A 22519-nucleotide genomic window follows, 5' to 3' on the forward strand; every position below is an offset into this window, starting at 1 on the left:
AGGACAAATTCTTTTGATGAAGAGGAGGATGATCCGGATATTGAGAACTTCGAGAGTTTGTTAAATCTTTACAAGGAAAACCTAAACTTGAACATTAACTCATTAGAAGTTACAAATTGGCGATTCTTGGACGGTTCAAGCAAAGGAACTTGGTGTCTAGTACAAGCTCAAGTTCCGGATCACTCTACTTACTCTACTTAGTGGTTTTTAATTAGTTTTTGCTTGCAAGTTTTTACCTTTCACTTGAAAGGGTTTTTCTTGGTTTAAGCACTTAGGATTAATTTTATTTATTTTAGGAATTATAGACTAAGTAGAATTAGTTTCCTAATCTAAGTAGAATTGGAATTAGTTACCTAATCTAAGTAGAATTAGTTTTCCTATTCTATTTGGGTTAATTGGGGCTAAAGGCTAGGGACTTGTCCTACTCCTATTAGACTTAGAATTAGTTAGTTTTTAGACTATAAATAGTTGTAATTTCATGACTTTTAGATATAGAATTTTTCAGATTAATAAATCAAAGTATTTGTTTGTTTTGCAATCAAAACATTGTTTCTTGAAGCTGGTGATTAGGTTCTTTAAGCTTTGTTTAAGTTGATTGATTAAGGGGTGGTGTGACCTTTAACTTAATTAATCTACTTGTCTTCTTGTTTAATTCTTGGTGGACGAATCCTATAGAGAATTAGGCTTGAATTATTCTTGTGTGTGTTTAAGTTTCTTGAACATACGCATCACTAGCATATTAGTACTTTCTTGCTAAATTTACTCCATAATGATCTGCCAGGCATCAGACTCTCTCTCCTGTAATTTCGATGTTGATGCGGTGAATTTAAAGAATGGTGATGGTCAATCATATGAGCCATTTGGTGATTGTTGTGGCTTAGTACTTTGTGGTGGCTTTGTAAGGCGATGGTGGTTGATGGTAGTGGGGTTGGTCTGATTTGGTGGATTGAAATTAGATGGCTGTCAACGGCGGTGAGTCACTGGACAATGTCAATTCGTTTGACGTGCCTTAAAATTTCAGTTATCTGATCCAAAATTTCAAATATGCTGCAAAATTAATATTATATAAATTATCTGATCTGTTTTCCTCAAAAAAAAAAAAAAGTGATCCAAAACCCTGAAAAACAATTGATTCGAAATTCCATGGTCAAATCCAAATTTCCAATAATCTAATCCGGATCAGATATAAATTGCATTTTTTTCCAATCGGATATGTCCTAGAGACCGAGACTACAATGCCCTAATAATTAGTACAGAGACACATAATATTGGATAAAATCTAATTTTATACCTATATATTGCACTTAAAAAAACAAAGAAAGTATTTGGAAAAACATCTCAAACTTCAAACTTGTAGCGATATTGTATGAAGATAAGCGAATATCAGTTTAAGAATAGATGCCCTAATTCTTGGAAGGCTAAACATCTCTCCAAAGCTGGAAGGGTCATTCTCATCAAATCATCCTTGGCCTCCATTCCCATATACACAATGCAGGTTATATGCCTTCCTAAGAAACTTGCTACAACCATTGACCAAATCTGCTAAAACTTCTTTTGGGGCACCATCAATGAAAAGAGACAAAACCCCCTTATTGCCTGGGATAAGATCTGCTGCCCTAAAGAGAGAGGAGGATTAGGTTTTAGGCTAACCCATACCCAAAATATTGTCTCTATGGCCAAGCTAGGGTGGAAAATGCAGAACTCTTCTAATCTCTCAGCCATTTTACTTAGAGAAAAGTACTGCCATAAGAGTAACCCTACCAGCTTTAAGGATGGTTCTCACATTTGGCAAGATATTAGAAAGGGCTGGAATCTTCTCACCTCTTTCTCTCAGTAGGCCATTGGTAAAGGGGATCAATGCTTGCTATAAGAAGACAGCTGGTCTGGCTTTGGCAGCCTCAGATCTATCATCCAAGGCCCCTTGCAGGAGAATGAAGAGGACAAGACTGTTAGCTCCATTATCTCCAATGGTGTCTTTGATCTCTCCAGCTGCCAACACTTTTTGCCTCCTCACATCACCAGTCACATAAATGCTTTAGTTCTCCCCTGCCATGGGGAGGACTATGTCTTCTCTTCTCTAGGTAAGGGTGACTATTTTGATTCCAAGGCTGCCTACCTTTCTCTGTGGCTCCAAAATGCAAATCAACCTCCCTCCCGAATGTTTAAGAACCTCGGGACTCTCCAAGTTCCCCCTACTATCAAATTTTTTCTTTGGTTATGCTTATGGAATAGGTTGCCCACTGCCCAACACCTCCATACTAGGCACATAATAACCTCAGGCTCTTGCAGCTTCTGTCTTGGTACTCCTGAAACTATCTCCCATATTCTTAGAGACTGTCATAGGGACAAAGAAATCTAGGACTTAGTTCAGCCTCCCATCACACATCATTCAAACCATTTGGATGAGTGGCTGACTGAAAACCTAACCCTTTCCACTGATCACTCCACTCTAAGCCTCCCTTAGAATCAATCCTTTGCCATCATCACTTGGAAAATCTGGTTAAGGAGAAATGAATGGATCTTCAATAAGAAATCCACTCCAGCACCTTCCATCATCCATGCCATGAAGAATATGGCCACTGAGCCCTCTCTCCTTGGACCTTCCTCCCTCCATCAAATTCGAACACACCAATTGCCCCAAACTAACCATCTGTGTAATCTGGGATCTGGCCAGAGGATAATAGTTAATGCTTCTTACAAGGATCAAAATCATGCTACTAGCCTAACATGCATATGTAGAGATCAACACAACTGGATAAAGGGTATAGCTCTCCATAGCTTCAAATCCTCTGCCCTAATGGCTGAAACTATAGCCATTATCATAGCTATTGCTTGGGCAATCAAAGAATGATGGGAAGAGTTCACCATTATTTTTGATTGCCAAAGACCAGTGACAGGAATCAACAAAGCTAACCCTACTGTTGATGAAATGGGGAACCATTATCTATTTTGCAGGGACCTGCTAAGAAGGACTACAAGGAAAAGGCTGTGCAAGAGAATCACGGACTCAGTCAAGGAAGCGGATGTGGCGGCCAGGCAAGCTATGCTGCATCTAACTCCTTCTAGAAGTGCATGGAAGCTGAACTCTATTTTGGATATATGTGTGTGTCAGTTGTGAGTATACAAATTGCTGAAGATTAAAAAAATTAAGCTTTGCTAAAATATCACGTCCTAAACCGTAATTGTTCTCCTACACCAGTGTCAGTTGTGAGTATCTCTCTATCAAAACCGGGAGCCCAAAAAAGCCCAACAAGGTAAACCGTAGAAGATGATGCGTTAAATTAATACTTGAGAACGCAACAGAGCAACAGAGAAATGGCTGTAATGACAACATCAGTTTCTGCATCATCACCTCCACCATTTTCCTCTATTCCCGCCAACTCCAAACACAGAAACAACCCTAACAAAATCCCTCCATTTTCAACCTCCATTAAAACTCAGAATCCATCACTTCAGAAATCACCAAAATCCCCCAAATTTTCCCCCAAAAATCCCCGGAAAACAGCTCCAAAACGAGATAAATCAACATACCCTTGGTCATTTCCACTGCAAAAGAAAAACCCACATTCAATTTACAAAGATATTCAGAGATTTGCAAGAAGAAACCAGCTCAAAGAAGCTCTCACAATTCTAGATTATTTGGAGCAACAGGGTATCCCTGTAAATGCTTCAACATTCTCTGCTTTGATTGCTGCCTGTATTCGCTCGAAATCGAAAGCCGAAGCGAAACAAATTCATGCCCATATCAGGATTAATGGGGTTGAAAACAATGAATTCCTTAAACCCAAGATTGTTCAAATGTATGTTTCTTGTGGATTAGTTGATGATGCCAAAAGGGTATTTGGTGATGATGACAATGAAGAATCTAACAGTGTTTATTCATGGAATGCATTGCTTAGAGGTAATGTTGTTGTAGGTGGAAGAAAATACAAGGATTTGTTGTATACTTTTGCTAGAATGAGAGAAACTGGGGTTGAATTGAATGTGTATAGTTTTTCTTGTTTGATCAAGAGTTTCGGCGGCGCGGCGGCTTTTAGGCAAGGATTAAAGATACATGCATTGCTGATTAAGAATGGATTTATAGGCAGTGAGATGTTGAAGACAAGTTTGATTGATATGTACTTTAAATGTGGTAGAGTTAAGCTTGCTTACCACCTGTTTGATGAAATGTCTGAGAGAGATGTTGTTCTTTGGGGTGCAATGATTGCAGGGTTTGCGCATAATAAGTTGCCTAGAGAAGTGATTAGGTATACTAGGTGGATGATTAAGGAAGGTGTATTGCCGAATTCGGTTGTATTAACTACAATGCTTCCCATTCTTGGGGAACTTGGGGCATGGAAGATGGGTAAGGAGGTTCATGCCTTTGTGATCAAGAGAAGAAATTATATGGAGCAGCCGTTTTTGAAGTCGGCTTTGATTGATATGTATTGTAAGTGTGGGGATATGACTTATGGGAGGAAAGTGTTTTATAATTCCGGTGATAGGACGACTGTTTCATGGACTGCTTTGATGTCTGGTTACATATCGAATGGTAAGCTTGATCAGGCTATAAGGTCAATTATATGGATGCAACAAGAAGGGTTTAGGCCTGATGTCGTTTCGTTGGCAACAATCCTTCCGGTTTGTGCTAAGCTGAAGGCGTTGAAGCAAGGAAAGGAGATACATGGGTTTTTGTTGAAGAATGGATTTCTTCCTAATGTATCATTGATAACATCATTGATTGTGATGTACTCGAAATGTGGTGTCTTGGAGATTAGTCGTAGGTTATTTAATGGCATGGAAGCAAGAAATGTGATTGCTTGGACAGCTTATATGGTTTCTTGTATTGAAAACGAGCATCCAGTTGAAGCCCTTGATGTATTTAGGTCAATGCAGCAATCCAAGCACAGGGCAGATTCCGTTACAATGTCTAGAATATTAGAACTTAGCCACAAACTCAAATTGTTGAAACTAGGGAAAGAACTCCACGGACAAGTATTGAAGAAGGGCATTGAGTACGTTCCTTGGGTTTTAGCACGACTTGTGAAGTTCTATGGAAAATGTGGAATGATTGAGAAAGCAAAGTTGTTGTTTGATCTCTACCCTTGCGATGGTGCAGTAGCACCAACTGCCATGATGATGGCTTATGGATATAATAATTGTTATAGAGAAGCGCTGGCTCTTTTTAACGAAATGTTGATTGAAGGTAAGCCTCCTAATACGGACACCTTAGATGTGGTTTTAGCTATTTGTGATCAAGCTGGATTCGCAGATGATGCATGTAAAATCTTCCAACTCATGACTCGAAAATATAGAATCAAGCCATCTAAAGAGCAATACTCTGTTATGGCTGGACTTCTTACTCGTTCCGGTCACTTTCAGGAGGCTGAAAGATATATTCAATGGGGTTCTAAGTTGGATTCTTAACATCAAGCAGTCCCTTCTTTGGAGATTTTGTAGGAATTGACAGGTGCAATAGGAAGCAAAACTATTGTGTACTTGTATTGTATCTATGTATACATAGCATTCATTGACAAAGTACTCATAAGAAAGGTTTTTTGTGCAGCTTTTTCATTTGCAATCTTGATCATCGTATTTCATTCTATTAATATCTGGTCTCCTCCTTCCGAAATTAAAATCTGTAAGAGCCTGAGACTTCACTGAGTTATTCCCTTTACCTCTCTACTTATTTACTCTGAACCTAGTTAAGGATCTTTTATCTGCTGCGGTGATATTGTATCCTCATGCAACAAGTGATTATAACACCAAAATCAAACAAGTCAGGCTTGAACCGAGTTCACATTAACCCCAAGACTAGATACCAGTCTGAGAGCTGAGTGTAAATGCTGAAATCCATACAAGAGCACTTCTAGCTTTACCTCACTCAAGTGTTATACCAGAACTAGTGACTTTAACTGGTGAAAGTTAACGTCAATGATTACAGTGATGGTTTTGGCAAAAACATTCCTAGAATGCCTTAGCAGTTTGTGTCCTGTGGCCAACTAAGTAGTCAATAAGAACTCATATGTATGCAGGCTCTGGGAGCACATAAAGGAAATAGCAGATGACTGACCTGCTGAGGTATGATAGCACCTCAATCTGCTGATTAAAAGATCCAGCCTAAAATGCAAGACATTGCTTAGTTTTATATTTGGCGCAATTTACCTGATTATCTACTTAGTTCAATTGCATACTTTGTAGCTGATTAATTTAACATTTCGTGAACTCATAGGCAAACTTGTTTGACACCAGCAGAAGAATAGGAAATGGATTTTCTTGCCGAGATTGATTTGTGTAGTTCATTAATGAGATAAATTTGAACAAGCTGTTCAACTCATATAATGAGAGGTTGTCCTGGTTTGGCTGGTGAGTGGTGGCAGCGGACTTGTTAACAACCATTGTGGCCTGTTAAAGGTTGCCTTCTCACCAAAGTTCGGCATATATACTGCTTTCCGAGCAGAGACAGGATTGTCAGGTGGGTATTGAGATAGCTTGGAATATGGGGATTAGTACGCTCATAATACATATTAACAGTCAAACCAGGTCTGGCATTAAAAGGGTTAATCACCTTAATCAAATTTATAAAGTTTGTCAGCAACCCAAAACAGAGAAGGCAGGGAGTACATTTCCTATACATTTGCTTTTGTCAAACAAGTTCAATTTTGATTAGTTCGCAAGTAACCAGCTTACATGCACATTTGCAAATTCGCAACCCTTGGCTAAAATCAGAAATTACATGAACAATAAATCAGATTACTAACATCTAAGGATGTAAACAAAACACGAATGAAGAATAGATGAATATAAGCTATATTCTCTGTCAAATGATAAAAATACTTACATGGGTGTTAAAGGGATAAACCAATTAAATGATTAATATTAACGCAAATGCACGTCAATAGATCTTGAATAACTGTAAAACCCATCGGAAAATTTGATACCACACGCTGACAACAAAAAATTCTCTAGGTCGACTGCATCACCCCTCCCTCTTCTAAAACATGGGTGGAGAAATGTTTCCTTCAAAGTGCACTCTTGACATACTCAAAACCTAGTCTCAAATATAATATGCTCTATGCCAAAACTTCTGTCGATTAAAAAATGGGACAAGCTCCAAAGAAAAGTGATGAAGAAAATTTTCTATGAAGGAAATTTGTTTATGGAAACTTGGCATTATAAGGAATATTAGGACCTAAGATCGGAATAGGTTGCATGGAAGAAAAATGAGGTGATGACAGGCGATGAATGTGACTCGGCGTTGTAAATGACTGCGGTCCATTTGCCATCAAAGGTGAAGTCATGGAAATTGGCAATGGCTGACCAGCTAGAACACCTGCAAATGAAAACCAAAGCATTATATAGTGAAAAGTCATTTTAAAGAAGCAATGATTATCAGTATTTCAATCACAACAAATTTACATTTGTAAACACAGCTCTACTGCCCAAACCCTAGAGGAATGAACAATTCTGAATAGAAAGGAAATTTTTTTTTCCTTTTCTGAAAGTTAATTGATGTAGGACATTTATGCCACCAACAGATGTATAATAGGGGATTAACAAGCCAAATATCGATAGACTCCATTCAAGGGACATATTGAATTTGGGAATAAAAAGAAGAAATCAACATTAAACTTCAGAAAAGCAATATGGGCCATATTGAATACAAAACTTCGTGTCTTAAATTGTGCAACATCAGGCACACCAAACCCTAATGGCTAATGATATAGACATTTTATCTTGTGCAGGATTTGGGAGATGATTACATTCTCTATGAACATGTAAACATTCGTCACCAGTGCAGTATTGCACCAAGCATCTCAAATTACACATTACTATCATACCTTCATTCTTGGCAAAACCAACATGGATTGGATGTGATGCCAATAAGGGGTGTGGAGCTTGTGATGAGAGAGATCCAGGAGCCTGAATCACGTCCTTCAAATCAAAAGGTAGCCAATTTAGCAAGTAGCAAAAGCAAACATGTAAAATTCAAAGAAAGTGATCAAAGAGCCCCAGCAATAAATAAATAAATAATTAATTAAAATTAAAATTTTTAAAAAAGAAAAAAAAAAAAAAAAGTAAACTCACATGAGAAACTGGATGAATATAGACGACCTGTCCAGGCCTTCCAAATATGCCCTGCAGGAGTTGACACATTCATTAGCTGATCAAATGAGCAAATCACTATAAGAAAGCAAAAGGCTTTCACTGATGTTGCTGCACAGAGCTGAACCAGCAGCAGTGCAAACATAATTCAAAATTCGAAATTTAGTTGAGATATAATTCAAATATTACATACATTTTGAGAATTAGGATGTACATATGAAGGCATGGCTTGAATCGGTTGGTACTGTCCACCATGTCTAATAGGCTGTGCTCTTGTTGCAATAAGACCAGCAATCTGCTTGCAGAAAAAGGATAAATAAGGTTAATGAAATTCAAGCAATATCAAATGCAATTCTTACACTCCCAAGAATGTTCAGGGGATTCCTTTCCTTAGGCCCTATTCTATTCACCTCATTTTTGTTAAACTTAAATTATTAACTGATTTTTTTTTCTACTGATCAAAACTGATTTTTACAGATTAAGATTACTTTATAATGATATTGTTATTTGTTCTTTGGAGTTACTCATTTTTCTGAACTTATATTCCATCAATCAATCAATCAAAGCCTTAATGCCATAAGTGGAGTCAGCTACATGAACCAAATTTGATGTAGGCAACCCCACTTAGTTCAGAAATCAAATTTGATGTAATCAAACCAAATTTGATTTCTGAACTTATATTAACTTCACTAATTTAAATTGAATTTAACCAATTTAAACTTATTTTTATATAGATTAAAGCTGATTATTAGTGAATACTTTTTTTAGGATGAAAGAACAAGGCCTTATAATGAATCAAGAAGACCAGATAGTACATACAGGTTGATTATATTGAAGACCATTATCAGGATTCATTGTTGTTGAAGTAGCATAAGGAACAAACTTAACAGGCCAAGATGAACGTGGTACAATGGATCTGTTTCCAAGTTCTGGCTGTGCACCAGCTATTTGTACTGCAGGAATGTTGTTGGGTACATAAGGAACACTTGGAACTGTTGGCACCAAAGGTGGTGTTGATCTGAAGTTAGGAAGAGATGGTGAGAAATCTTTTGCACTTGGATTGAGCTTGGACTCCTGAAATTTAGCATAAAATAGGAGAAATTATACTGTGAAGTATACATGTTAACATTAGTAAACCAGAAGACAGATAACATAAGGGTGCTCAACGAAAAAAAGACCCATAAATTGCGTACATCATCTGTATTTATACCTCCCAAGAGCACAAGTCAACAATGAAAGGACTTTGTCTGAATGACCCACATACAATACTTTTGTGAAAAAAGGTAAGCAGTAACATATTGTAAAATCCCTATTTCAAACAGGGTAGCAGTAAACAGAAAATCACAAGTTACAGGCATACAAGCAAATTCATTAAACTGCTCCTGGAACAGAGAGAAAGGCAAAGTGAAACAGAATAATGACTTCCACTGTGATAAGTTAAAATGAATCATTATCTTTACCTTAGCAGTCTTACTAGGAAGTGGATTCTGAAGAGCCCTTTCCACTGGAACTGCCAAAGGAGTACGAGATGCATCCGAATCTGTTTTTGAAGAATCAGAAACCTCCGAAGCAACAGATTCTGTACATGTCAAATCTTTAGCAACGAGCTGATTTGCATGATTGACATCCAAAGATGCATCAGTGGCGGACAGTGATCCATTGGCTAATTGGTTGACTACAGTCCTCTCGTGAATCTCCTTGTGAACATTCAGTTTGTTGTGGGCTTTATTCACTGGTAGTATAGCATAACAGATGAAATTAGTAGTCACACAAGGAAAAAGAGAAGGTGCCAAAAACAGAATTGTATTGAAACATTACCATAATTCACCAGTAATAAGTATTGAAAAGAAAAATTATACCAAATGTTATAATGAATCAGGCACTCAGTCAACAAAGAATAAGGACCAAAAGTTGAGACATACCGCAAAACGAAAGTAGAAATAAACACAATAACCGAAAAAAAAAAAAAAAAAAAAGGAATAAGGTCCAGCAGCTGACTAAAGAGCAGGAACATTCGTCACCAAAGGTCAAATGTAATAGTTTTCGGTCAGTGAAACTGTGAAACAATCAAAGATAATTCAGAATTTTTTTTCTAAATGCTAGATTCATTTAAAATTATGAAAGTGAATATGTAATTTCAAATGAAACATGAAATGCTCATTTCAAATTCTTTTATTGTGATCTTTCCTTCATGATTCCATTTAGCATTGCTTCAGTACACATTCACCTCACAACTTTCTTCATCTCTCAACCCTTAAATTCACTCTCTCCACACCTCTTCCTCAACCATCACGACCAATGCCTCCAATAGAAGTCTCAGCCATCATTCGTAGACAATGAAATCATTTATTATTCACTCCGTGCTTGCGTGAGGTAGCCTTGAATATGAATCAGTCTTTTTTTTTTCTATTGCTATCTGATTAATTCCAGAATCTTAAGTTCTATGCAATTATCTACCTGAAACATTCCAAATTGTAATAATAATGGAACTTAATAGTCAAAAATGGATTATTTCAGCAAAAATTAATCAAATAATTTTAAAAAGTTGTAAATTTTGTATTTCATCATCAAAAGTCTACTCATTTCCCAAACATCAGATGAATCTGAAATTCCAGAAATTTAAACTCCTAGTAATTACCAAACATTGTATTTGAAAATGGATATCTGAACGTCAATTTCCGGAATTGAATTTTTGGGATTTAAAATAAATTCAAAATTTCCTAACACAACCTAAAGGTTATTTTTAAAAATGATGTAAACAAAACTTTACTGAAAGAATCTGCCATCAAACGATACCAGAAAAAACTAGAATAGTAATTCGGTAGAAGCTACCCCCATCACCTTATTTTTATTCATAGGAAATCAATTAATGGTTCCAAGCCAAGTATTCCCCTTCCTAGTGTGATAATCCAAGCATCAGTATCCAGTGTTCCGGGATAAAATTTCTGCTTTGTTGAATGAAAAAAGGTCTGCAATCTAAAGGGTTTTTTTCACAATGGAGTCCCTAATAGCATAACTAAGTTCTTTGGAGAAGAAAAGAGAGAAGCTTACACTGAGGAAAGATTAAATATATGATGTACTATTGTACTTACAGCTTTTACTTGAACCATTAACTTTGGCAACCTGCATAAGAGAACGGTAACTTGGTTACAAACAGCTACAAGGAAATAAATATACCCTAAAATGGGTAACATTATAGATGTCCAAATAAATACATACTTCCTTCAAGGCCTTAGATTGATGAAGGTAACCATCTTCTTCCTCATGAGGCATGATTACCCCAACCTGTCTGTCCATCCAAAAGAAGAAAAAATCATGAATCTGAGACCACAAACTTATTTTTAAAAGAAAAACTACCTTATTTACCAATCAAAATATACCCAGCTAGTCTTTGAGCTAAGCACTAATCTTAGCCCAGCCTTAGGTACATGTACACTCAAACTGTCTCAGGAGTTTAAATTTCTCCTCCCTCTCCCTTAGCAACACCTTGACGGTCACTAAAAATGTGATCAAATGCTTCCACAGCTATAGCAACGCCTCCACAGTTTGAACACTTATCCTCTCAAGTTAGCAATAAAACTAAGCCCTATAATTTGCTACTAAATATTCATCCTAAGCTTCCTCATTCATAGGTTTCAGAGTTGAAGTTGCTACAGTAACTTTCTCTTTCTCTCCCATTCTTTACAGGTGATAAGAAGCAAAGTAAAATTATTGTGAAGGGATGAAGAGTGAAAAATAAAACTGCTCAAGGATAGCAAAAGGAAAAAATTGCAAAGGCTCTAAGCCATACTTAACCAGAAAATAGTCACCTCTCCGAATTCCTCCGTTCATTAGTCAAAGCAGCTCCATTTTCAGAAATTCGAGAAGATTCAATTGTTACAGAAACAGTCTCCTCGTCCCCACAATTAGCACAACTAGAAGCATAGTCAGCTGGAAGCATAACACCCTATACAGAGAAGGAATAAAACCACTTAATTCAATGATTTAACACCAATTGAAAACCTTACACAATATCCAAAGTTAAGAGAATTGTAACACCTTGGCAACAACTTGAACAAGATCTCCAGGTTGAACAACAAGAGTATCAATTAGGCCACCATTTGACACATTTGAACTCTGTGTGCCCTTCCTAATCATCCTTGCTTTCTTCAAAATGATACCTAAACATTGAACAAAGTCGGAATTCGAAATAAATATTCAATTCCACAGCAAATCAATTACATCCCACATTCAATTCCTTCCCAAATCCAGCAAGAGTAAATAAACCTAGATCAAAACTAACACAAAACCCCACATAAATTACTCACATAATATGATAACACCATAAATTCTGAAATCAAAAGCCCATAAGCAACATGTAAAAGCAATCAAAACCCAGAAATTAACAACCTAGATCCAAACACACATGATGCAATTGAAATAAATTGTTTACACAACTAACAACAATTCCTAGATAAAATCAAAACCCAAATGCAATACATAACAACAAATAAAACCCAGAAAATGAATATCATTTCTCATACTAAAAATTTCAAAAATCAATTAACAAAATTGCAGAAGATCAAATAAGGGAGCAAGAAACAAACCATAACCCTTATCAACAGAAGCAGTATGGAAGATTCCAGAAAAGACAGAACCATCTTTGGTGTAAACTTCAACAGGAAGACCAATGATGCACATGGTAGTGAATAGAAGAGCTTCGCTAAGTGATGCAGTTGTTGTTGTTGTTTCATCTTCTGTGAATTCTCTCCCCATTTTCTGAAAATTGGTGATCTCTTTCTGTGTTTCTCTCTCTTTTGGTGAGTGAGGAGAATAGGGAAAAGGGGGGAAGTTACGCTTACAGCAAAGATCGGGGGACCTCTCGCTGTTTTCTGGGTGGCGCTTCGAGGTCTCTGCCAAAATGTTCAAATGTGAAGCCTTGTTTGACGTACAAATTTATAAATAGTCTACTCCGTCGCCTGTGACATTATTCACCAGGTTTATTTATACGAGTAAGCTTTTTAGCTTTTACAATCGGTGTAGACGGGTAAACGTATGTTAAGGGCATTTTGGTTATTATGCGACTAGAGTTTTTGTTGGAGTTTTGCGTCGTTTGGAAAAATTAGTTGTTGTAACTTGTAAGTGTATTGATAGATGTCAGCAATAGTCTCAATAGATGCTAAAAATAGGTATTTGGTGAGAAAGTGTTCGACACAAATATTTATTGAAATAGTGGGGGGAAAAAAAAATTAGTATAGTATAGAAGTTTAGAACTTTAAAGGTTGATTTAAGACGGAGTAGCAATTGACAAGCACTACTTCAAAAGTTAATGTTTACAACTTTTTGTTAACACACTATTTCATAAACTGAAATTGTCATCCATCACTACTCGTACTGCTTGAATCAATGTTTTGGAGTAGTGAGTGACAGCTCAGAGTTAAGGAAATTGCAACGAGAAAGCAGACTATAGTTTATAGACGAGTGAGCTATAGCTCACACATCATCGCGGCATGAGGGAGCTATAGCTTTGGGCGAATGAGCTTCCAATAAAAGCATAGTATATACTTCCTCCGTTCTAGTAATATTGCAACAACTGGACTTTTGCATTATTCATCATGCTTGTTTGACCAAATATTATGATTTATACGTAAAGTAAAATATATTCATATGGGGTCTTATTAGATTTGTCTCGTAAAATACTTTCACAATATCAACTTTTTATAATTTTTACTCTTATATAATTATAAATATTTAACATATAAAATATGCTTTGGGATGCGTAACTTCATCGTTGTTGCAATATGTGTGGAACGGAGGAAGTAGAAAGTTTCGGAAAATCAGTTTTCTACCTATGACGATTGTTTGAATCATACTTGGTGAGACATTAATTTAGGACTCTTTGTACATATGGATATACCACATAAACCCTTGTGTTCCTAAGTTCAAGTCTCATCCGATCCCAAGTGATTTGACTAAGAAAATCTCTTTTAAAATGAGATGAGTGATATACATTCCTAACCTTACGTCAGATAACGGCGTGTATAATTAATAGTAGCTATTGCCGAAACATTGTATAATTACTAATTAGATCATTTCTTTGTTTTTTCATTAGTGTATTTGTTGTATCACATTTATCAACAATTTTAACATAAAAATTGTTTATGGTGGTTTTTCCTCGGTTACCCGTCTCCCCGAAATTATCAAACCCTAATCATCCCTCACCACCCAAAAGCTTCTTCACTCCCTTTCTCCCAAAACCTCCCTAAAACCCCTCTTTCTCTCTCTCTCTCTCCCACCCAAAAGCTTCCAACTTTCTTCTCAAATCAACAACCATGGCAAAACCCAAGCCCCAACGCCGTCAATTGGGCAAGCAAAGGCGCCAACAAGAAGCAGAAGAAATCGAATTCCTCCAAAAATGGCTTGAATTCGGAAAACCCGACTCGGGTTCGAACCCGTTATCGCTTCCTCCATTGCCCCGCGATTCTCCGGTGGGTAAATTAAACGATGATACCTTCTCAAGGTATTGTGGGTGTGAATTGTTCAAGCAAATGCCATTATCGAAGAAAACTAAAGACGGGTTGCGAGCTTCCAACTTTACTCAGATGACTGATGTTCAGAGAGCTTCTTTGCCTCATTCTCTTTCGGGTCGTGATCTTCTTGGTGCTGCTCAAACTGGGTCTGGAAAAACTTTGGCTTTTGTTATTCCTGTGAGTTTTTTTTTTTTTTTTTTTTTTTTGACTTTTTTTTGACTTTTTTTTTGGTTGCTTTTGATTAATTTTGGATTTAACAATGTATATGTTTCTAGTCTGGATTTATGAAATTAGCTATAATTGAAGGTGTGGAGATGCATTATACTTTGATTCGAATTCAGGTTGGGTGATTGATTGGGTTAGAGGGAGTGGGATTGGTGGGTGGGAAGGATTAGCTGCCATCAGGTCCGAATTAGAGAAAGATCTCTATTTAGAAAAGTTGAGTGAATGTGATTGGAAGCTAACTTAAGGTTGGGGTTTAATCACGGTGTTCCAATTACAACGGTGTAAGGAAATAGAGAAGAGGGAAAGGAAAGGGATATGATGGAAGAATTTGGTTTGGGGGGAAGTTGATCCCTCCATCTTCTTATACTCGCTCTGTTTCTTGTTTGAGGATCCGAAAATAGACTGCTCGTCATCCTTTACACATTCTTATAATGTTAGGGGCCGTTTGGTTTACATAGGGTAAACGGAATGGAATGAACAAAGGGAATGGAAAAGAATGGAATGAAATTACCTTAAATTTTCTATGTTGTTTGTTTTAAAAACAAAGGGAAACACTGCCACCAATCCAACCACCACACCACCACCACATAACTACCTAATTGCTTCACTTCCCACCATTTCCAGCCACCACCCAGCCACCCCACCACTCGCCACCCTTCGCCGCACCTCCCCCGCCCCTCGCCGCCGTTCCCCGTGCCACCCACTGAAACCTTCCCGAGACCACCACCACTCCCACCAAAAACAGTCAAATCCTCCATCACTCTCACGAAACTTCCTGAAATCACCACCACTGCCATCAAAACTTTCCAAAACCACCACTTCTTAAGCACCCCATCATGCTCACCCAAAAATACGAGGGCTCCAATACGGGAAAAAATTGATTGATTAAGGAGATTCATTACTTGGATCCATGAATATGTTGTTCATTTTCAAAAAGACGACAATTTAGGTCTCAGATCTGGAATTCAAATGCTCAAATAAGGAAAACAAATTAGGGTTCTTGAATTCCAGAATTGAATTTTGAGAGAGAGAGAGGGGGGGGGGAGTGGTGGTTTTTGCTGGTTTTGGTGGGAGTTGTGGTGGTTTCGGTGATTTTCGGTGTGTGTAGTGGTGGTTTTGGCGATTTTCGGTGGGAATGGTGGTGGTTTCAGTGGGAGCTGTAGTAGTTTTGGTGGTTTTTCGGTGATGTAGTGGTGGTTTCGGCGGTTTTCGGTTAGAGTGGTGGTGGTTTCAGTGGGAGTTGTGGTACTTTCGGTGGGTGTAGTACAGTGGTGGCTAGTTGTTCTGGTGGTGGGGAGGGGAGGTTTTCGCTGGGGGGTGCCCGGTTGTTCAGGGGGTGGGGGAGGGACGGCGAGGGTGAGGGGAGGGGTTTCGGTGGGGTGGCTAGCTGTTCCGGTGGTGGGGAGGGTGGTGGTATGGTGGTGTGGTGGTAGCTAGGGAATGGAATGGAAATACCTAGGGGGATGGGGAATCAACTTGGAGGGATTTGGGGGAATGGAGAGGGTATAGGGAATGGAAAAAATGGCCTAACAAACAACAACAAAGGGAATAATTCCTGTTTATTCCTATTCTCTTTGATAAATACCCCCAACCAAATGGCCCCTTAGAGGTATTATAGTGGCGGAGAGAATGTGCTCCCCAAAGAGTCAAACTTGCAAGTATAAATTGCGGTTTAATTGCAATTTTGAAGGAAGGGCTCATGGTGTAAAACATTTGTTTAAAAATTTGGTATACTTTTCTTTTACAGATGAATTATTTGAAATAATCAAGTACGAAAAGTCAAAACTTACACATTGTTTTGATGGGAGGAAATGAAGAGAAAGGAAGGGAAGGGAAGGGAAGGGAAGGGGACAAATCATCTTGTTTGGATAATTGATTGAGGGAGGGAAAAAAAGGGATTCATTTTCCCTCCTCTTTTAATAAACACTATCCCTCCAAAATTGGAGAGATTGGAGGTAAAGTGAAGCTCCACTTTCCCCCTCCCTTTCTTTCCCCTTCCCTTCCTCCTATTTCCTTCCCCTTCTAAAATTGTTATCCAAACATGCTGTTAGGGAAATAAAGAATCTCCGTCTATTTATTAGTTAAGATAATTGGTACCAGCATATGGTTGTGAATAAAGTGAGTGTTCTCTTATGCTGAGTGCTTCACAATGATAAATTGTTTAGTTATTTTTAACAAAGTGCCTTAATAAATCTCTCAAAGTGGTTATCTTTCTGCCTTTATCTCTTTAAGTGGCAACTTTTTCTTTAGAGCTAGTGGTGGATTGATTTGTTTCTTCTCTATTGAGCCTTGTTCAAAGAAGTGCCAAAAAGCTCATTTTCTTGTGTGTTGGGGGAGTAGATTTCTTTCTGTAATCTGTACTTTTTTTGGTTAAGAATACTATGTTTCTCACTGTATTTTGAAGGAGTTTTTAGCTGCAGTTTGTTGTTGAATTTACGTAGTTTAGTTGTGTTTTCTTGTGTTTACATGAGTCTGTAGTAAAGCTCATAGTTTAGATTAACTCTAAAAGGATAATGATTTAATTCGAGAAATTATAGATATATGGCTGAAATTATCAGTTCCATGAGATTGTCTTTCCTTGACAACTATAGAGATGCATTTGCTCCCCCCCCCCCCCCACCCCCCCTTCCTTCTCTCTCTGTTCCCCTTTTATAGCATTTTTTCTTTTTGATAGGAGCAAAAAGTTGTGGGAGACTGGGAGTAATACTAATGATGTCAACTTATTTGATGCAAAATAGTTTTTAATGTAATAGTCTAATATCCAGTTTTTATGAACTTAGAATGAGGTCATCAGCTCAGACTACATCCATTGATGTACATTCTAGGTCATACGGTCATAGACTTGTAGCTGGTAGCTACTATGTCTGTTACTTCAACTCGCTGATTACCCTAATATACTCGTGTGCACCATGCATATGCCACCCCAAGTGTATAACAATGCTTAGGTTTGTTCCTTCAAATAAAATTAACCAAATATAGCTTTCTTATCCGTGTTGGATCTTTGCTTTATTTATAACTCCAATATATTCAAATATTCTTAGTAACCAAGACTACCGTTTTGGCTCTTTGCCAATGTTTGTGTGGTGGACTGGACTGTGGTTGTAAGTTTATTGTTGTTCTTGACAGGTTATAGAGAAGCTATACAAGGAAAGATGGGGTCCAGAGGATGGTGTGGGCTGCATCATCATCTCTCCTACTAGGGAATTAGCTAGTCAAATCTTTGGTGTTTTGAAGGCAGTTGGAAAGCACCATGGCTTCAGTGCTGGCCTGCTAATTGGTGGTCGCAAAGGTGTTGATGAAGAAAAGGAACGTGTGAATGAATTGAATATTTTGATCTGTACTCCTGGAAGGCTGCTTCAACACATGGATGAAACACCAAATTTTGAATGCTCTCAGCTTCAGGTCCACATGATCTTCACATCCTTACTGCGTTATTTTATTTTAGGCATAATACTTTCTCTTCTAACTGTTTGATCCTCTATGGAACAAGTTTAGGTGATATGCGATTTGCCACAACTTTTCTGTTATTGCTTTCCAGCCCCAAAATAATATCTCAATTTTACATTTTTGGATCCTTGATAGACTTTATCCATTTCTTTATGAAGCATACCATTTTAATTTATATAATATCATAAAAGATGCAATATATAGGCTATAAAAGCAATAACTGTTATTCATAGGTAAAGAGTCCATTTGATTATTTAATGTATGCTAATAAGCAATAGCAACTAATGAGTGTTATCTACCCCCGATAATGCTGTCTAATTGATTGTCTTATAGTGACCTTTACCCTAAATTAGCCTTTGTGCTATCTGCAACTTGGATGGAGTAGTCTTCAATTTTATATCTCTTTTAGTTTATGGGGCTATTCAAATGTAACAAAACAATGATGGTTATAATCTACTCCTTTATCTTTTTAACTCTTTTCATAATTTTTAGGCTATGTAGGATTATCAGAGGGTATAGACGGTGTCTAATTGTCATGCTATTTGTAGACACTTCATAAATTCTGTAGTGCTTGCAAAGTTGCAAGCGTGAGTATTGATACTTACAGATTCTTACTTCTTTAGAATCTAAACTGAGCTTTACCCTTGCTCTTCTGCAGCGAGACATTTTCATTTAATTTCAATCTTATTGTTGATAAAAGTAGAAATTCCCTTCATTGTACGAAATTATGGGTTTTCAAATCAGTAAAACGGAGAAGGGGAAGAGCTATACAAAGTTACTGAAGTAGGGTTTGCCCACATATTTCTACTAGGTTAATGGTATCTTGATCTGTCTTTAGTCTCTTTACTTTGATGCATGTTCCTCTTGCATTTGAGTATGGGTGTTCTTAAAATTCATAAAAACAATCCCCAACTCTTTAAGGGTCGTTTGGTTGGATCTTTTGGAATGAATTGAATTGGAACTAGAATCCATTGCATCTATTTTTTTTCTTTGGTTGAGCCTTTTAAGTGTGGAATTTCATACCCAAGGGGTTCTAACTCTACCCCATACCTATGGAATCTCATACCCACCTCTCCCCCTAAGATTCACAACCCATTCTATTAATGAAGCATATAATCCATTCCAACATTAAAACCAAACAACTTTAAACTAGTATGGTTTTTAGAATTCAGTATGAGATTCCATACCAATCCTTTCCAATTTAATGAACCAAACACCTCCTAAGTAGTGCTTCAATCTATCTTTGTTTGTAGGTCTATAGCTTATTGCGTAACTCTGTATTCTATTAAACTTAGGCTCTATATGGTGAGTATTTGAGGGTTTTAATTTTCTTCCAGGGAACAGATTTTAGTTCTCGACGAGGCAGACCGAATTCTTGATATAGGGTTCAAAAAAGAAGTGAATGCAATCGTATCACAGCTTCCAAAGAAAAGACAAACCTTGCTCTTTTCTGCAACACAAACAAAATCAGTTCAGGACCTCGCAAGGCTCAGTTTGAGAGACCCTGAATATCTTAATGTTCATGCGGAAGCCACTACTGCTACTCCCAAGCACTTGCTGCAGACTGCTACTGTTGTCCCTCTACATCAGAAGTTAGACCTTTTGTGGAGTTTTATAAAATCTCACTTGAATTCGAGGATTTTAGTGTTCCTTACCAGTTGCAAGCAGGTAGTTGTCATGATTCAGCATTTTTACAGCTCTCTGTTTTGCTTAGACATGTATGGTTCTTTTACTCTTTTATTTTGGAGACAGTTTGTCTTAGATTTGTAACACAACTTTTAATTTTATATATTTCTTTTATGTTATGGTACTTTGGTTGAACTCCCTGATGGTCCTTTAACTTCTGTATAGGTGAAATTTGTTTTTGAGGCCTTCAAGAAACTGCGCCCCGGTATTCCATTGAAGTGTTTACACGGAAAGATGAATCAGGAGAGAAGGTTGGGAACATATTCCCAGTTTAGTGAAAAACGTATTGTTTTATTCTCAACTGATGTCAGTTCAAGAGGTCTTGATTTTGATAAGTCAGTTGACTGGGTTGTTCAGGTGAGCTTTGGTTTCATGTATATCAGTTGTACATTTGATTAAGTGCTCAACTGATTCTGTCTTTTCCTTAGATGGATTGTCCATCAGATGTTGCAACTTACATACACAGAGTCGGTCGCACTGCTCGATACACTACTGGCGGGAAAGCTGTTTTATTTGTGGAGCCATCAGAAGTAAAAATGCTTGAAAAATTAAAAGAGGCAAAAATTCCAATAATAGCAAAAACGGTAATCTTCTCTAGAGTTCTTGTTCAAGTTTCTTTGTAGAGTGCTTTCTTCTGAGACTTGTCACCAGTTAAGTAGTTAATGTGACCTATTTATGCTCTCTTTAAACTTGCAGATAAACAAAGAGAAATTGCAGCCTGTTTCTCCTCTGCTAGCGTCTTTATTAGTGAAGTATCCTGATATGCAGCAATTGGCTCGAAGAGCATTCATCACATATCTCAAGGCTGTTTGTAAAGAAAAGGATAAAGAAGTTTTTGATGTGATGAAACTTGGGATTGATGATTTCTCAGCATCAATAGGTTTACCATTGACACCAAAAATCCGTTTCCTAAACCAAAAAATCACGGGCAAAAATTCTTCAAAATTAAGTCAAACTGTGGAAATAGACAAGTCCGCTGCAGAAAATTTGTTGGAAAATGCCAAGGCAGAGAGTAGTGAATCTGATGAAGATGAATCAGATAATGATCTTTTAGGGAACGATGTTCCATCTGAAGTGAAGCCAGCAATAACTGAAATTGAATCTGTTGTGTATGGTTCATCTACTTGTTATAAAAGTTCTTTTTTAAAATGTACCCTTTCGCCACAAGTTTTTTTCTTATTCTTGGGGCAATTACTCAGTTTTTCTTGTTTTTTGTTCTTGTAGGCCGGCTACCAGGGTTTTGAAGAAAAAAAAGCTGAAAATTAATGTCCACAGACCTGTTGGCACAAGGGTTGTCTTTGATGAAGAGGGAAACACTCTTCCACCCCTTGCAACTTTAGCAGATAGGACAAATGAGTCATCTGCAATTGATGTCGATAAAGGTATGTGACGCACTACTAGATGATCAGTGTGAAAAATAAAGAATTTGTTTTACCTTGTAGGTTAATGTCTTATTTATCTTTTCTATTCCAACTGTCAACACAATTTTCGTAATCTCTTCATAAACCATAAAGGCAATACTGTTGCATTTTTATCCCTTGTCATTTGCTTTGGGAAATTGTTTATCATGCCTTAAATAGACCTTTTTTAGTTACTAATGTGACACTTATCTAATATACTACGTATGATTAAAATGTTTAGATAGTTTTATTATACTACGTTTTATATGTTTGAGGCCATTACAGTCTCGTGCCTTTTTTTATTCACCCTGTGTACATGATTAGTTTTTCTCATTTTTGTACATGTTTATCTACTGTTGTATTAATATCCTTGCAACATTTTTTAGTTACTGGTGTGTTATTATGCTTGCGACATTTACTAATACTATTGTTGACTTACTTTGCAGTGCAAGAAAGGTATCAGAAAATGAGGGAAGTGTTAAAGCAAGAGGATAAAGTGGACAAGGTCCACGCTCGTCAGCTTCGCAAAGAGAAAAGATTGAAGCAGAAGATGAAGTTGAAGAGGGACAGGGCGGAAGATGAAGAAGAAGAAGGCTCTGAGTCAGAAGAGGAAGCCACTGTAGGCCGACCCAACAAAAAGTCTAAATTATATTTTGACAGTGACAGTGACATGGACACAGAAGAAAAGAAAATGGTGGATATCAACACTAATAAAATATCTTTGGCAGAGCAAGAGGATCTGGCTCTCAAGTTGCTTGGTTCAATGAACTCTTAAATTTATACACGTATGTCACACATTCGTTTCATTCATCTAAGGATGTCTGCGGAGGCTTCATTCATCTCATATATTCCTCAACTGCTCACCTTACTTCTTGACATCCTAGGTCAAACAGATATGAAAGCTTTGATAGTCGAGTATTACTTTTTTTGAAGTTGAAGAAATTCCAATAGTTTTGAAGAGTTCCGGGTTTGATTAGTCCTTCTATGAGATTTTTGGTAGATTGTAGTGTACATGCAATTTTGCTCGCCTTTGTAACAGTTATATTGTATCTTACTCCTTACTATGTTGACACCATTGAGGATGTTTGAAATTGAATTTTACTATTTTCTTTACATTAATGAATGAGTAGCTCCAATGTTCAAGAACTACCCTATGTATGTTTCAAG

General features: G+C 37.3%; 3 protein-coding genes across 3 annotated transcripts; 2 read left to right on the forward strand and 1 right to left on the reverse strand.

The window, feature by feature from the left end:
• The first annotated feature begins 2984 nt into the window (after positions 1–2984).
• LOC110720970 (pentatricopeptide repeat-containing protein At1g71460, chloroplastic-like) lies at positions 2985–5544 on the forward strand. Its single transcript, XM_021900078.1, has one exon. The coding sequence runs from the start codon at positions 3316–3318 to the stop codon at positions 5404–5406; it is 2091 nt and encodes a 696-aa protein (XP_021755770.1). The 5' UTR covers positions 2985–3315; the 3' UTR covers positions 5407–5544.
• A 1076-nt stretch (positions 5545–6620) lies between these two features.
• Positions 6621–13043, reverse strand: LOC110720972. Its single transcript, XM_021900079.1, has 11 exons — positions 12672–13043; positions 12124–12245; positions 11895–12031; positions 11305–11374; positions 11178–11208; positions 9546–9817; positions 8905–9159; positions 8279–8380; positions 8068–8118; positions 7821–7914; positions 6621–7312 (listed from the first exon to the last, which is right to left on the reverse strand). Exons 1-11 carry the CDS (start codon positions 12838–12840, stop codon positions 7137–7139), a joined length of 1479 nt encoding a protein of 492 aa, XP_021755771.1. The 5' UTR covers positions 12841–13043; the 3' UTR covers positions 6621–7136.
• A 1112-nt stretch (positions 13044–14155) lies between these two features.
• On the forward strand, positions 14156–22501 carry LOC110720973 (DEAD-box ATP-dependent RNA helicase 32-like). Its single transcript, XM_021900080.1, has 8 exons — positions 14156–14771; positions 17946–18221; positions 19611–19934; positions 20118–20309; positions 20381–20536; positions 20649–21061; positions 21177–21334; positions 21799–22501. The coding sequence occupies exons 1-8, from the start codon at positions 14397–14399 to the stop codon at positions 22125–22127; spliced, it is 2223 nt and encodes a 740-aa protein (XP_021755772.1). The 5' UTR covers positions 14156–14396; the 3' UTR covers positions 22128–22501.
• Positions 22502–22519: the final 18 nt, after the last annotated feature.

This window comes from Chenopodium quinoa, unplaced genomic scaffold (assembly GCF_001683475.1).
Source record: "Chenopodium quinoa cultivar QQ74 unplaced genomic scaffold, ASM168347v1, whole genome shotgun sequence".
NCBI lineage: Eukaryota > Viridiplantae > Streptophyta > Magnoliopsida > Caryophyllales > Amaranthaceae > Chenopodium > Chenopodium quinoa.